General features: G+C 45.7%; 1 protein-coding gene across 1 annotated transcript in view; it reads right to left on the reverse strand.

Moving 5' to 3' along the window:
- C3H9orf24 (chromosome 3 C9orf24 homolog) overlaps positions 1–13677 on the reverse strand; it is a 34311-nt gene extending 20634 nt beyond the window's left edge. The window contains exon 1 of the mRNA XM_032214619.1: positions 13543–13677. Within this exon, the coding sequence (XP_032070510.1) occupies positions 13543–13677 (135 nt within the window). The remainder of the gene's footprint in view (positions 1–13542) is intronic.
- Between the last annotated feature and the right edge of the window lie 257 nt (positions 13678–13934).

The raw sequence follows: 13934 nt of genomic DNA on the forward strand, positions 1-13934 counted from the left end.
GTTGATATTTCCAACATTTCGCTGACTTGTCTTTAAACATTTTTGCTAATTTTTCTGGTGACATGTGCCATCTGTAAAACATTTTGTATAGGTTTTTTTGGAAGCTGCTGACAGGGTTAATTTATAGTTCCTTTCCCATAGTTGTTGCCACTTTTCTAGCTCAATGTGTAGCCAAAGTTCTTTGCCGAAGTTAGCATTGTATCTTTAACCATTTCTTCTTCCAGCCTAGTTCTTATTAGATGGCTATATACTGTATTTTTCGGAGTATAAGACGCACCAGAGTATAAGACGCACCAGAGTATAAGACACACCAAGGTTTTGAAGAGGCAAATTGAAAAAAAATAGGTAGGTAGATAGAGGGGTAGAGAGGGAGAGAAAGAGAGAGAAATACAGTAGGTAGGTAGGGAGAGAGAGTATGTATGTAGGTAGGTAGAGGGATATAGAGAGAGAAATAGAAAGAGAGAGAGAAATACAGTAGATAGGTAGGGAGAGAGAGAGTAGATAGGTTGGTAGGTAGAGGGATAGAGAGAGAGAGAAATAGAGAGAGAGAAATACAGTAGATAGGTAGGGAAAGAGAGAGAGAGAGAGTAGGTAGGCACGTAGGTAGATAGAGGGAGAGAGAAATACAGTAGATTGGTAGGGAGAGAGAGAGAGTAGGTAGATAGGTAGATGTTTCCAGGTGTATTTATCCATGTGCTGGAGAAGGAAATTGTTGACAATCTGCAGCACCTAAGATTTTGTTTCTGCTGGCACAGCACTTGATCAATCTCATTCTCATCAATCAGTTAAAGAGCTTCCCAAAAGGAAAAAAAAGTTTTTGCACTCTGCAAACCTCCCCAAAACGGCCCGTTTTCATGGAAAATGGGCCCGTTTTTTGTCAAAAAAATCACATGCATAGCCTTATGGAGGCTTATAGGGTGCTGCTGGGGCTGGGGGGGGGGCAGAAAAACGGACCGTTTTTCGCTCATTTCTGCCCTCCCCAGCCCCCAGGAGCTCTCTGAAAGCCTCCATAAGGGTATGCAAGGCCATTTTGGTGAAGGGGCAAGGCTTCAGGAGGCAAAAAATGTTGTATTCGGTGTATAAGACGCACCCAGATTTTCAGCCTCTTTTTGAGGAAAAAAGGTGCGTCTTATACTCCGAAAAATACGGTAATTTCTTGATTATTCTTTCTTCCGTTCCCATAAGTATCTTATCCAACTCTGAACTTCCCAAGTTAAAACCATCCTCCCTTTTATCTTTTTCATATCTTGATTGTATCTGCAATTGTGAAAACCATCCTATATCAATCCCTTATTCTTCTAATTCTTGGTTTTTTTTTTAGTTTCCCCCTCCTTTCTGTTAAGATATCTTTATATCTAATAATATCTTTCATACTACTAGTATTCGGATGTGTCAATGCTTCCATTTTTGAAAACCACATTGGTATTTCTAAATAATGTTTCCCTTTTACTCTTTCTCATGTTAATAAGAAAGAGAAGGGAAAGGAGAGGAGAGGAGGAAGGAAGGAAGGAGAGAAGAAAGAGAAGAAAGGGGGAAGGAAGGAGGGAGGGAAGGAGGGAGGGAAGCAAGGAGGGAAGGAAGGAGGGAAGGAAGGAGGGAAGGAAGGAGAGAAGGAGAGAAGAAAGGAGGGAAGGAAGGAGGGAATGTAGGAGAGAAGGAAGGGAGGAAGGAAGGAGGAAAGGAAGGGGGAAAGGAAGGAGAGGAGGAGAGAAGAAAGGAGGGAAGGAAGGAGGGAAGGAAGCAGGGAAGGAGGTGGGAAGGAGAGAAGGAGAGAAGAAAGGGGGAGGGAAGAAGAGAAGGGGGAAGGAGGGAGGGAAGGAAGGAGGGAAGGAAGGAGAGTAGGAGAGAAGAAAGGAGGGAAGGAAGGAGGGAAGGAAGGAAGAAGAAGTAGGAATGTTGTAAGATAAGATGGATCTATGGGATGGTAAGAAAGCAATTTCAAGTATATTGTCAACTGTAGGGGAAAAATTGTTATAAATACATATTATTAATAACAGTTATGAGATCATATAATTGTGAATGTATATATGAAATTAATAAAATTTTCAAATAAATAAATAAATAATAATAATCCATTTCTAACATAACATCTTTGAAAATAACCATATGCCTTACTTTTACCATACCACAAAAAAGCACGCCAGCCTAGTTGCAAATCACGGTTCCTCTAATGTTAATAATCTTCTATTTCTCAATAAGATCCATTCTTTCATCCATGTTGGTCCCGCTGCTCGATAATAAAATTCCCAGTTTGGTAATCCAAATCCACCTCGAGCTAGCAATAGCAATAGCAGTTAGACTTATATACCGCTTCATAGGGCTTTCAGCCCTCTCTAAGCGGTTTACAGAGTTAGCATATTGCCCCCAACAACAATCCAGGTCCTCATTTTACCCACCTCGGAAGGATGGAAGGCTGAGTCAACCTTGAGCCGGTGAGATTTGAACAGCCGAACTGCAGAACTGCAGCTGAAGTAGCCTGCAGTGCTGCATTTAACCACTGCACCACCTCGGCTCTTGTATCTTGCAACATTTTTATATTAATTCTTGCTTTTTCCCCTTGTCATATGTATTTCCCAACTATTTTATTTATACTTTCAAAGTATTTTTTCTCTTAATTTTATTGGTATTGTTTAGAATAAGTATAATCTGGGTAACATATTCATCTTTGCTACGGCTATTCTTCCCATTAAAGATAATTGTAGGTTTTCCCATCTTTCCAGATCTATTTATATTTATTTTTCTCACCTTATAATAGTTGTCCTCCTTTAATGTTACATACCTTGATGCCAATCGGATACCCAAATATGTCACTTTTTCCCCCCACCTGTATGTCCAGTTTGGTAAATTTAACATAGACCTGGACTTCGACTCCCAGAATTCCCCAGCCAGCATCTGTGGATTTCAACTCCCAGAATCCTGCCGGATGGGTCACATTCTCTCCATGTTTGGAGGCCTAGACCAGCGTTTCTCAAACTGTGGCCAGTTTAACATGGGTGGACTTCAACTCCCAGAATACCTCTGGCTAGAGTTCCCCTCCCAATGTTTGGAGGTCTAGTTCAGTGTTTCTCAACCTTGGCAACTTGAAGACATCTTCAAGTTGCCAAGGTTGAGAAACACTGGTCTAGTTAATCGTGTTTAAGATGACTGGACTCATCTTTATGACTTTATGGCTACTGTAACGCGCTCTACATGGGGCTGCCCTTGAAGAGCGTTCGAAGACTTCAGCAGCGCGAGCGATTGTGGGCGCACCTCGGTACACCCACGTAACACCTATCCTCCGCGAGCTGCACTGGCTGCCCATTGGTCTCCGGACACGCTTCAAGGCGCTAGTCGTCACTTATAAAGCCCTTCATGGCATCGGACCTGGTTACTTGAGAGACCACCTCCTGCCATTCACCTCCCAAAGACCTATCAGATCCCACAGACTAGGCCTCCTCCGGATTCCATCTGCTGGCCAATGTCGGCTGGCGACTCCTCCGGGGAGGGCCTTCTCTGCAGCTGCTCTGGCCCTCTGGAACGATCTCCCCGTGGAGATCCGGACCCTTACTACTCTTCTGGCCTTCCGCAAAGCGGTTAAGACCTGGCTGTTCCGGCAGGCCTGGGGCTATTGAACTATCCAGCCCCCTTCGAGGTTACGGCTGTTGTTGTATTTTAAATTGTTTGTTTAAATTGTTTGTTTTTATTTTATGTTTATATCCCCTCCCTTTTTATTGTAAGCCGCCCTGAGCCTCTCGGGAATAGGGCGGCATACAAACCTAATAAATGAAATGAAATTTATCTCTCTGTGCCCGTTGATGGCTGATTCGTCTGAGCACCAGGCTTCCTCGAATTCTTCAGTTTTAGATTGTTGAGAAATGATAGTTTCTAAGTCAGAAAGCATGATGAAAAATCAGAAGAGAGCACCAAGGACTTCACAATTTACTCCTTCCTGCAAACCCCCCTCCCTTCTAGCACTGATTATGTCGCTTAGTTGGGTCGTGAAAAGTCTGCAAGGAAACAACCAACCTCAGGAGCACCAAGGACCCTAAATTTCTGTCTTCACAACCTCTCCAGGACACCCTAAGGAAGGACTTTCAACTCCAGAGGGATCCAGAAAGCAAAGCTCTCCGCTGCGAGGGAAAGGCTGCTGGGAGACTCACAGTTGTGAAGGATTGTGAAGCTCTTCCAGGTAGCAAAGACCAGGAGAACGAATTCTAAACGTCAGAGAGGAACTATCGAGGTAGCTTTTAGTAACAGACTCTTGAAAGATCTGGCTGTGATTTCCCATCGGTTCCTCTTATACCACAGGGAGTCAGGGTGGAGCTAAGCCTCGTTTCCTTGGCTTAAAGTATGTTTGGCTGGGTGTTGTGGTAACCGTCTCTGCTTGGTTCCAATAAGGTCATCTCTGAGCCCGTTTAGAGGGTGAGATCTTGACGTGTGTCATTCACACGAGTCATCAAGAGGCAGAGGTGGCCCTTGGCCTGCGACTTAGAACCACAATTGGTCGTCTAAGCAAGGCAGTTGTTAAATGAGGCATGTCTGGTTTGGCAAATTTTGGGGGCTATTTTTCCTAACTGAAAAAAATGTAGGTTAAATTAAAAATTAGAGTGAGAGAGTGTGAGAGTCAGAGAGAGAGTCAGAGTGAGCATGAGAGAGAGAGAGAGAGAGAGTTAGAGTCAAAGAGTGTGTGTGTGAGAGAGAGAGAATGAGAGAGACCATGAGAGAGACAGAGAGAGTCAGAGTGTGTGTGTGTTTGAGAATGAGTGTGAGAGAGAAAGAGAGAGAATGAGACAGAGAGTGAGAATGAGTTTGAGAGCGAGAGAGAGAATGAGAGAGTGAGCAAGCGTGAGAGAGAGAGAATGTTGGAGAGAGAGAATGAGAGAGAGAGAGAGAGTGTGTGTATGTGTGTGTGTGTGTGAGAGAGAGAGAGAGAGAGTAAGTGTGAGAGAGAGAGTCAGAGAGGGAGAGGGAGCATGAGAGAAAGAGAGAATGAGTGAGTGTGTGTGTTTGAGAGAGAGAGACAGTTAGAGTCAAAGAGTGTGAGAGAGAGAGAAAGAGAGAGAATGAGAGAGATCATGAGAGAGTCAGAGAGAGTCAGATAGTGTGTGAGTGTTTGAGAATGAGCGTGAGAGAGAAAGAGAGAGAATGAGACAGAGAGAGTGAGAATGAGGGTGAGAGAAAGAGAGAGAATAAAACAGAGAGTGAGAATGAGTTTGAGTGCGAGAGAGAGAATGAGTGAGCGAGCGTGAGAGAGAGAGAATGTGGGAGAGAGAGAATGAGTGTGTGTGTGTGAGAGAGAGAGAGAGTGAGAGTGTGTGTGTGTGAGAGAGAGAGAGTGTGTGTGTGTGTGTGTGAGAGAGAGAGAATGAGTGTGTGTGTGTGAGAGAGAGAGAGAGAATGAGTGTGTGTGTGTGAGAGAGAGAGAGAGTGAGAGTGTGTGAGAGAGAGAGAGTGTGTGTGTGTGTGTGAGAGAGAGAGAGAGAATGAGTGTGTGTGTGTGAGAGAGAGAGAGAATGAGTGTGTGTGTGTGTGAGAGAGAGAGAGAATGAGTGTGTGTGTGTGAGAGAGAGAGTGAGAGTGTGTGTGTGTGAGAGAGAGAGAGTGTGTGTGTGTGTGAGAGAGAGAGAGAATGAGTGTGTGTGTGTGAGAGAGAGAGAGAGTGAGAGTGTGTGTGTGTGAGAGAGAGAGTGTGTGTGTGTGTGTGAGAGAGAGAGAGAGAATGAGTGTGTGTGTGTGAGAGAGAGAGAGAATGAGTGTGTGTGTGTGAGAGAGAGTGTGTGTGTGTGTGTGTGTGTGAGAGAGAGAGTGAGTCAGAGAGGGAGAGGGAGCATGAGAGAAAGAGAGAATGAGTGTGTGTGTGTGTGTGAGAGAGAGAGAGAGAGAGAGAATGAGAGACCATGAGAGAGTCAGTGTGTGTGTGTGTGCTTGAGAATGAGCGTGAGAGAGAAAGAGAGAGAATGAGACAGAGAGACAGAGAGTGAGAATGAATGTGAGAGAGAAAGAGAGAGAATGAGAGTGAGCGAGCGAGCGTGAGAGAGAGAGAATGGGGGGAGAGAGAGAGAATGAGAGAGAAAGAATGAGAAAGAGAGAATGAGAGAGAGAGAGGGATCCATGCTGACATTTGGTGACTACTACAATATTTTCAAGGTACCACAGATGGGTGTATTTATGATCTCCTCTCAAAGACAACACACAAACCTTTGGCCCAAACACCAGCTAAGTCCTTCCATAGCCTTAGAAGGCAACACACCTGGTCTCAGGTGTTTACAAATCCCACACATTTAGGATCACAGGTACTGCCAGACTCTGGAATCCTTATATTTTGCAATCAACTCAAGGAAAAGATCTCATAGTTGTGCCCTAAAACCAGTATCTAAGGGGCTGCCACAAAGAAGAGGGGGTCAAGCTATTCTCCAAAGAACCTGAAGGCACCTGAAGGCAGGACAAGAAGCAATTGATGGAAACTAATCAAGGAGAGAAGCAACCTGAAATTGAGGAGAAATTTCCTAACAGTTTGAACAATTAGCCAATGGAACAACCTGCCTCCAGAAGTTGTAGGCGCTCCAACACTGGAGGTTTTTAAGAAGAGATTGGAGAGCCATTTGTCTGGAATGGCAAAGGGGCTCCTGCTTGAGCAGGGGGATGGATTAGAAGACCTCCAAGGTCCCTTCCAACTTTGTTATTCTGTTAACAAGTAATCCATGGAACGACTTGCCTCCAGAAGTTGTGGGTGCTCCATCACTGGAGGATTTCAAGAAGAGATTGGACAACCGTTTGTCTGGAAGACGGGGAAAGAAGAAAGAGGTAAGGAGAGGAGGATGGAAGGGAGAGAAAGAGAAGGAGAAAGAGGATAGGAAGGGGAAGAGGAAGAGAGGAGTAGGGAGAGGTAAGGGAAGAAGGAAGGGGAAGAAGAGGAGGGAAGGAAGAAAGAAGTAAGGAGAGGAGGATGGAAGGGAGAGAAAGAGAAGGAGAAGAGGGTAGGAAGGGGAAGAGGAAGAGAGGAGTAAGGGAGAGGTAAGGGAAGAAGGAAGGGGAAGAAGAGGAGGGAAAGAAGAAAGAGGTAAGGAGAGGAGGATGGAAGGGAGAGAAGGAGAAGGAGAAGAGGGTACGAAGGGGAAGAGGAAGAGAGGAGTAGGGGAGAGGTAAGGGAAGAAGGAAGAAGAGGAGGAAGGAAGTAGAGAAGGGAGGAAGGGAGAAAAGAAAGGGAAAAGCTGGTGGTGTTACAACAGGAAGGGATGGTAAATAAAGCAACCCAAATTGTATATTATAACCTATTAAGTGGAATAACAAATGTATAAGAATGACAAAGGTAAAGACGAATTACAATTAGGTGAATGTATCCTTACAATGGCATGTAAGAGAATAAAAAATATAAAATATATATATTGGAAAAATAGAAAAGGAAACCAGCCCTTCAGTCCTCCTGCTTCGGTTTTAATCTTACATTTGGAAGTCATCCTTATCTCCACCCAGCCCTTCTTAGAGATTCCTCAAGGGATACTCCGCAACGGATTATTACCTTGGTGATATGTTCGTTGGGAGTCCATTGCTGGACAGACGGCTCCTGGTAGACGTGTTTCCTAACCACCGGAACCCGGAAGGAATCTGTGTAGGTGCTGAGAGGCGTTTCAGTTTTATGCGCAAAGATGAACATGATTCCAGACGAGCCTCTTTCAAAGATGCTCCCTTGGGCATCAACCTGATTCTCTACAACTCTCTAGATAGCCTATCAAAAGGGGTTTGGGGCTTCACCCCGCCTTCGGCTGATAAGAAAATAAAAAAGGAGGACTCTTTGTACTCTTACTAACTAATAACTACTGGCTGCTAATGGCCCTCCAAGCTCACTCACCCTTACACCGGTTCTAGCTCAGCTGTGATGTCACAGTCATGGAGAGCAGCCATAATACAGGGGAGCAGAGAAGAGGGGAGCAGGGGGGGAGGGAGGGAAGGGCAGGGGCTTTCTCTTTGGGGAACCTGCCTTCTGGATCGGGGTACCCCCATCCAAGGCCCCGCCCACTAGGGGCTTGCTCCCCTCTGCAAAAGAGGACCTCGGTGTTCCGTAACTGGTTGCTGTGAGGAATGTCCAAGAGAAGAGAATGTTTCTAGCTCAGGGTCAAACTGGGGGATGCTCTGAGAGACGTTTCAGGGCCCAACTAGGGAACGTCCTCAGTGCTACAGTGGTATCGGTAGTACTGCTCACACAGTGGCACTGATGGTTTTTTTCCTAGTTGGGTATTGAAATGTCTGCCAGAAAACAGCTAAGTGATCATCAAGGACCCCACAGTTGTCCTCCTCCCCCTCCTCCCCAGGTCCCACTTCCTTCTAGCACTGATGATGTCACCTAGATGGGGCATGAAATGTCTGCAAGAAAACAGCCAAGCTCAGAGAGCATTAAGGATCCCACAGTCCTTCTCTTCCTCCCCCTCCTCCTCTTCCTCCTCTTCCTCCTCCTCCTCTTCCTCTTCCTCTTCCTCTTCCTCCTCCTCCTCCACCACCACCACCACCACCACCACCACCTCCTCCTCCTCCTCCTCCTCCTCCTCCTCTGCAAGCACTATTCCCTTCTAACACTGATGATGTTGCCTAGTTAGGTAATAAAATGTCTGCAAGAAAACCACCAAGCTCAGAGAGCATTAAGGACCCCACAGTCATTCTCATTCTCCTCCTCCTCCTCCTCCTCCTCCTCCTCCTCCTCCTCCTCCTCCTCCTCCTCTTCCTCCTCGTCCTCCTCCTTCTCCTCCTCTTCCTCCCCAAGTTCCACTTCCTTCTAGCACTGATGATGTTACCTAGATGGGCCATGAAATGTCTGCAAGGAAACAACCAAGCTCAGAGAGCATCAAGGACCCCACAGTCATTCTCCTCCTCCTCCTCCTCCTCCCCCTCCTTCTCTTCCTCTTCCTCATCTACCACCACCTCCTCCTCCTCCTCCTCCTCCTCCTCCTCCTCTCTGCAAGCACTATTCCCTTCTAACACTGATGATGTTGCCTAGTTAGGTAATAAAATGTCTGCAAGAAAACCACCAAGCTCAGAGAGCACCAAGGACCCCACAGTCATTCTCCTCCTCCTCCTCCTCCTCCTCCTCCCCCTCCTTCTCTTCCTCTTCCTCATCTACCACCACCACCTCCTCCTCCTCCTCCTCCTCCTCCTCTCTGCAAGCACTATTCCCTTCTAACACTGATGATGTTGCCTAGTTAGGTAATAAAATGTCTGCAAGAAAACCACCAAGCTCAGAGAGCATTAAGGACCCCACAGTCATTCTCCTTCTCCTCCTCTTCCTCCTCCTCCTTCTCCTCCTCCTCTTCCTCCTCCTCCTCCTCCTCCTCCTTCTCCTCCTCTTCCTCCCCAAGTCCCACTTCCTTCTAACACTGATGATGTTGCCTAGTTAGGTAATAAAATGTGTGCAAGAAAACCACCAAGCTCAGAGAGCACCAAGGACCCAACAGTCATTCTCCTCCTCCTCCTCCTCCTCCTCCTCCTCCTCCTCCTCCTCCTCCTCCTCCTCCTCCTTCTCCTCCTCTTCCTCCCCAAGTCCCACTTCCTTCTAGCACTGATGATGTTACCTAGATGGGCCATGAAATGTCTGCAAGAAAACAACCAAGCTCAGGGAGCATTAAGGACCCCACAGTCATTCTCCTCCTCCCCCTCCAACACCACACCCTCCTAGCACTAATTATGTTGTCCCGTTAGGTTTTGAAGCATCTGCACAAAAACAACCAAGCTCAGAGAGCATCAAGGATCCCACACAGAAGTGGTTGCTCTCAGTTCGGCCCGGTTCGGGCGAACCTTTCGTGGCAGAAGCAGAAGGCTCCTCCCGGATCCTTCTGCCCACGAGCAAACCAGTAGTAAAAAAATTGTAAACCCACCACTGATCCCACCGTCCTCCTCCACACGTGACCCTTAGAGACTGCAATGGTCATAAATATGAAACAGTTGCCAAGTGTCTGAATTTGGATCAAGGGACTGTGGGGATGCTGCCACAACGGTCGCTAAGTGTGAAATATTGTCATTTCCCCCCAGTGCCGTTATAACTTTGAACAGTCACTAAAAGAAAGCTTGTAAACCGAGGAAGACCTGTAAGGATGAATTGGCCACTTACATCTTATTGCTTTATGACAAATTAGAATGTATTGAACTACTCGGAGGACAGTGAAAAGATATTCCGTCTACATCTTGAAGGGGAAAAAAATATGCTGCTTTTTCTACATTTATGGCTGACTGGAAAAACCTTACAGAGACTATTTTGGCATGGAATAGCAGGAGGAAAAAATCATTTGTGGTTTTAATGATCAGGAAAGAAAATGGATAATAGAAAAAGCTTTGAGATTTTTTGGGGTAATCACAGAGCAAAGAGGTAATTTAAAAATCAGAGCTGCAGAGAAAAACGGGGAAACTTTTTAAAATGTCTTTTTATTTCTTACTGCCGTTTTGTGGTGTGTTTTCTTGTTCCTTCTCTCTCTTTCTTTGTTCTCCCTATTTTGTCCTAGCTGGTGTGAGTTTTTGTGTTGCCTTTATAACTTCCAATAAAATTTTATTTTTCTAAAAATGGAAAATGTACGCTGGCTTTTGGCTTTGGATGGGCTCATTATCCCTGGATTGGAAATTACCTGGTATAATTCTGTATGGATGAGATTAATTAATTAATTAATTCATTCATTCATTTGCATTTAGAAACTGCTCAACTCCAAGGGACTTTTTTTAAATGTTTGAAAACTAAGTTGCTATTTTACATCTGCTGCAATTTTATTTATCTATTCATCTACTCCATGTATACGCAGCTCATCTCTCTATCCCACAACTCAGGGCAGCTTACCATGTCATAAAAATAGAATTATAAACCATGTAGACAGGGAAAAAAAACAGTAAAAACAGCAATGAGGACTGAAATTTTGGTTGTAAGTCGTGACAGTCAGAAGTCAAAGACACCCAGGTGGCCAGACTGAGTTTTACAACCATTTTTATGGTGGTCGTGATAAGAAATCCCACCGTTGTAAGTCTGAATTGTGGGGTCATAAGTACGAAGCCATTCTTTTGAATGGGTGTTTTTGGGCCAATAAGTGAATTCGACAAAATTTGGTCATGGGACAACGAGGGCAGCATAACATTTCACAATAGCTTTCTGAGGTTGCTGTAAATCCAAACAAAAATTAAGGACTAGCTGCATTTATTGATTTTGACTACTTCAGAGAGAAAAGGTCAGCATGTTAAAATATGGCGGAGGGACCTGGACCTTCCCACCCCACCTCTAGACACTCCATCCCATGGCAAGTCCATAGTTGGATGCCCCAAGTCTCGTCCCTCAAGACTGCAGGACTCCCTGGGTGGTTTTCTTGCAGACGTTTCATCACCCAAATAGGTAACAGCATCAGTGTTAGAAGAGAGGGGGAGTTGTGGAGAGGAGGAGGAGGAGGAGGAGGAGGAGGAAGGACTGTGGGGTCCTTGGTGCTCTCTGAGCTTGGTGGTTTTCTTGCAGACGTTTCATAACCCAAACTAGGTAACATCATCAGGGCTAGAAGGGAGTGATGTTTGTGGAGAGGAGGAGGAGGAGGAGGAGGAGGAGGAGGAGGAGGAGGAGGAGGAGGAGGAGGAGGAGGAGGAGGAGGAGGAGGAAAAGATTGTGGGGTCCTTGGTACTCTCTGAGCTTGGTTGTTTTCTTGTAGACGTCTCATGACCCAACTAGGTAACAGCATCAGTGCTACAAAGAAGTGTGGTTTGCAGAAAGGAGGAGGGGGAGCAGGGAGAGGGGAAGAGGAGAGGAGGGGGAGGAGGAATGTGGGACCCTTGGTGTTCCCTGAGTTTAACTGTTTCCTTACAGACATTTCATTATCCAAATATGTAACTTCATCAGTGCTACAGGGAAGTTTGGTTTCCAGAGGAGGAGGAGGAGGAGGAGGAAAAGATTCTGGAGTCCTTGATGCCTTCTGAGCTTGGTTCTTTTCTTGCAGACGTTCCATGACCCAGCTACATAACTCCACCAGTGCTACAAGGAAGGGTAGGAGGAGCAGGGGGAGGAAGAGGAGGGCTGTGAGGTCCTTACTCCTCCCTTGAGTTTGATGGTTCATTTCCAGGCGTTTCATGACCCAAAGTTAACCTCTTCCATCTGAAATAAGGACTCAGCTGCTTGGAGGCAGAGGCCACAGACGTAACTGCACTCCAGGGAGGGTTTGAACTCAGCTTGGCCAACATTGTTGGCTCCACACTGGCAAACCCTGTTTCGTTTCTTCCCTCTCACCTGCGTGAGTCACGCCGGGTTGTGCCAAACCCACAAATAGCAGATTGTCCGGAAATAATTTTTCTGTATCCTTATAATTTCAGGTTTCTTTCGAATGACCCAAGATAGACCTGGGCCACCTCTGTCTCCAAAATTAAACCTTGCTTACACAGACCAGCCTTCAGGTGGGGAACTGGAGCAACGACAAACCCAGTTCATCTCAGTTGGCCATGTTGGGAAAGGCTGAGATGCCCATCCTGGCCAATAGAGGGCGGTGTTTCACAAGGACGAGCCCATTGCTTTGAAGCTAATGCACAGACTTATTTACAGTAATTCTTGATGTACTGGGATTCCGTGTGTGTGTCTGTGTGTCTGTGTGTGTCTGTGTGTGTCTGTGTCTGTGTCTGCAGGAGGGTGGAGGGAGGCCTCAAAAGTCCGATGACAACTGCTTCCGCACCACCAAAGCCTTGCTTTATATATATATATATATATATATATATATATATATATATATATATATATATATATATATATATATATATATATATATATATATATATATATATATATATATATATATATATAAAGATCTTTGCCTAGTGTGCCTAGTATGCCATATAGCCCAGGTTCAAATCCCAGTAAGGGTATGGCTAGCTGATGAGAGCTAAATAGCTTGAAATAGATCTATACTAGTCTCCCTTTATTTATTTATCAGCACAAATACAACACACACACACACACACACATATATATATTTAGATATATTATATATATATCCTGCACGCACAATACATGCGGAGGTGCATGGTTTTAATTGTATGGCTGTGGCTCTTGACTTTTTTTCCCCTCTTGACACTCTGAGTTGGAAAAACTCCCAGGTGCTCCCACCACTGGAGGTTTTAAAGAAGAGATTGGACACTCATTTGTCTGAAACGGTCTCCTGCTTGAGCAGGAGGGTGGACTAGAAGACCTCCAAGCCCCACTCCAGCTCTGATGTACACCCAATGGATTTTCCAGCCCATTTTTGTCCCGAGAGATGCTTTCCTTCTGATCTTGGGCTTGGATGGCTGTTTCAGAGGAACTGGAGCGGATCTGCCAACTAATCTTGACTAACATTTCCCAGACCACACAGTCCATATGTGCCGGACTTCAATCCCATAATCCTGAGCCTACACCATATTGAGCAGCAATGAGGCAGAGCTACCTTAATAGGTAGGTTCTCTGGACTACTCAAAATTTCTGCTACTGGTTCTCCGGACTAATCAAAATTTCTGCTACCGGTTCTCCAGAACCTGCTGGATTTCACCCCTGGTGGACCACAATTTCCTGGCCTCCCGGTCTGATGCTAGACGTACCTGGGTGACAAACTTATTCTCGCTCCAGAGGGTCATCGGCGCTTCCTCAAAAGCCTTCTTCATGGTGTTCGGAGGCCGGTAGGAGTCGGTGTAGGTGCTGATGGGGGTTTTGGTTTTGGTGGCAAAAAGAAACATCTTGGCTGGATCTGGGCAGCTCTTCGGAAACCGTCAATGCAAGGAGAGGGAGTGAAGGACGCTTCTTGAGCAAAAGAGTTTGGGACTTCAGCTGTACGGAGTCTGGTGCGATTTCTCCCCCTTAAAGATACCGAGGAAGGGAGAGTGTGCTTTTCATGCCAGGGGGGGCAAAATTAAGAGTTTTTTTCCCTTGAGGGCCACAGCCCTTCCCAACAGTCAGCCTTGGCATCATGCGTGATGTCACAGTTGGCAGGCAG

Source organism: Thamnophis elegans, chromosome 3, assembly GCF_009769535.1.
Source record: "Thamnophis elegans isolate rThaEle1 chromosome 3, rThaEle1.pri, whole genome shotgun sequence".
Taxonomy (NCBI): domain Eukaryota; kingdom Metazoa; phylum Chordata; class Lepidosauria; order Squamata; family Colubridae; genus Thamnophis; species Thamnophis elegans.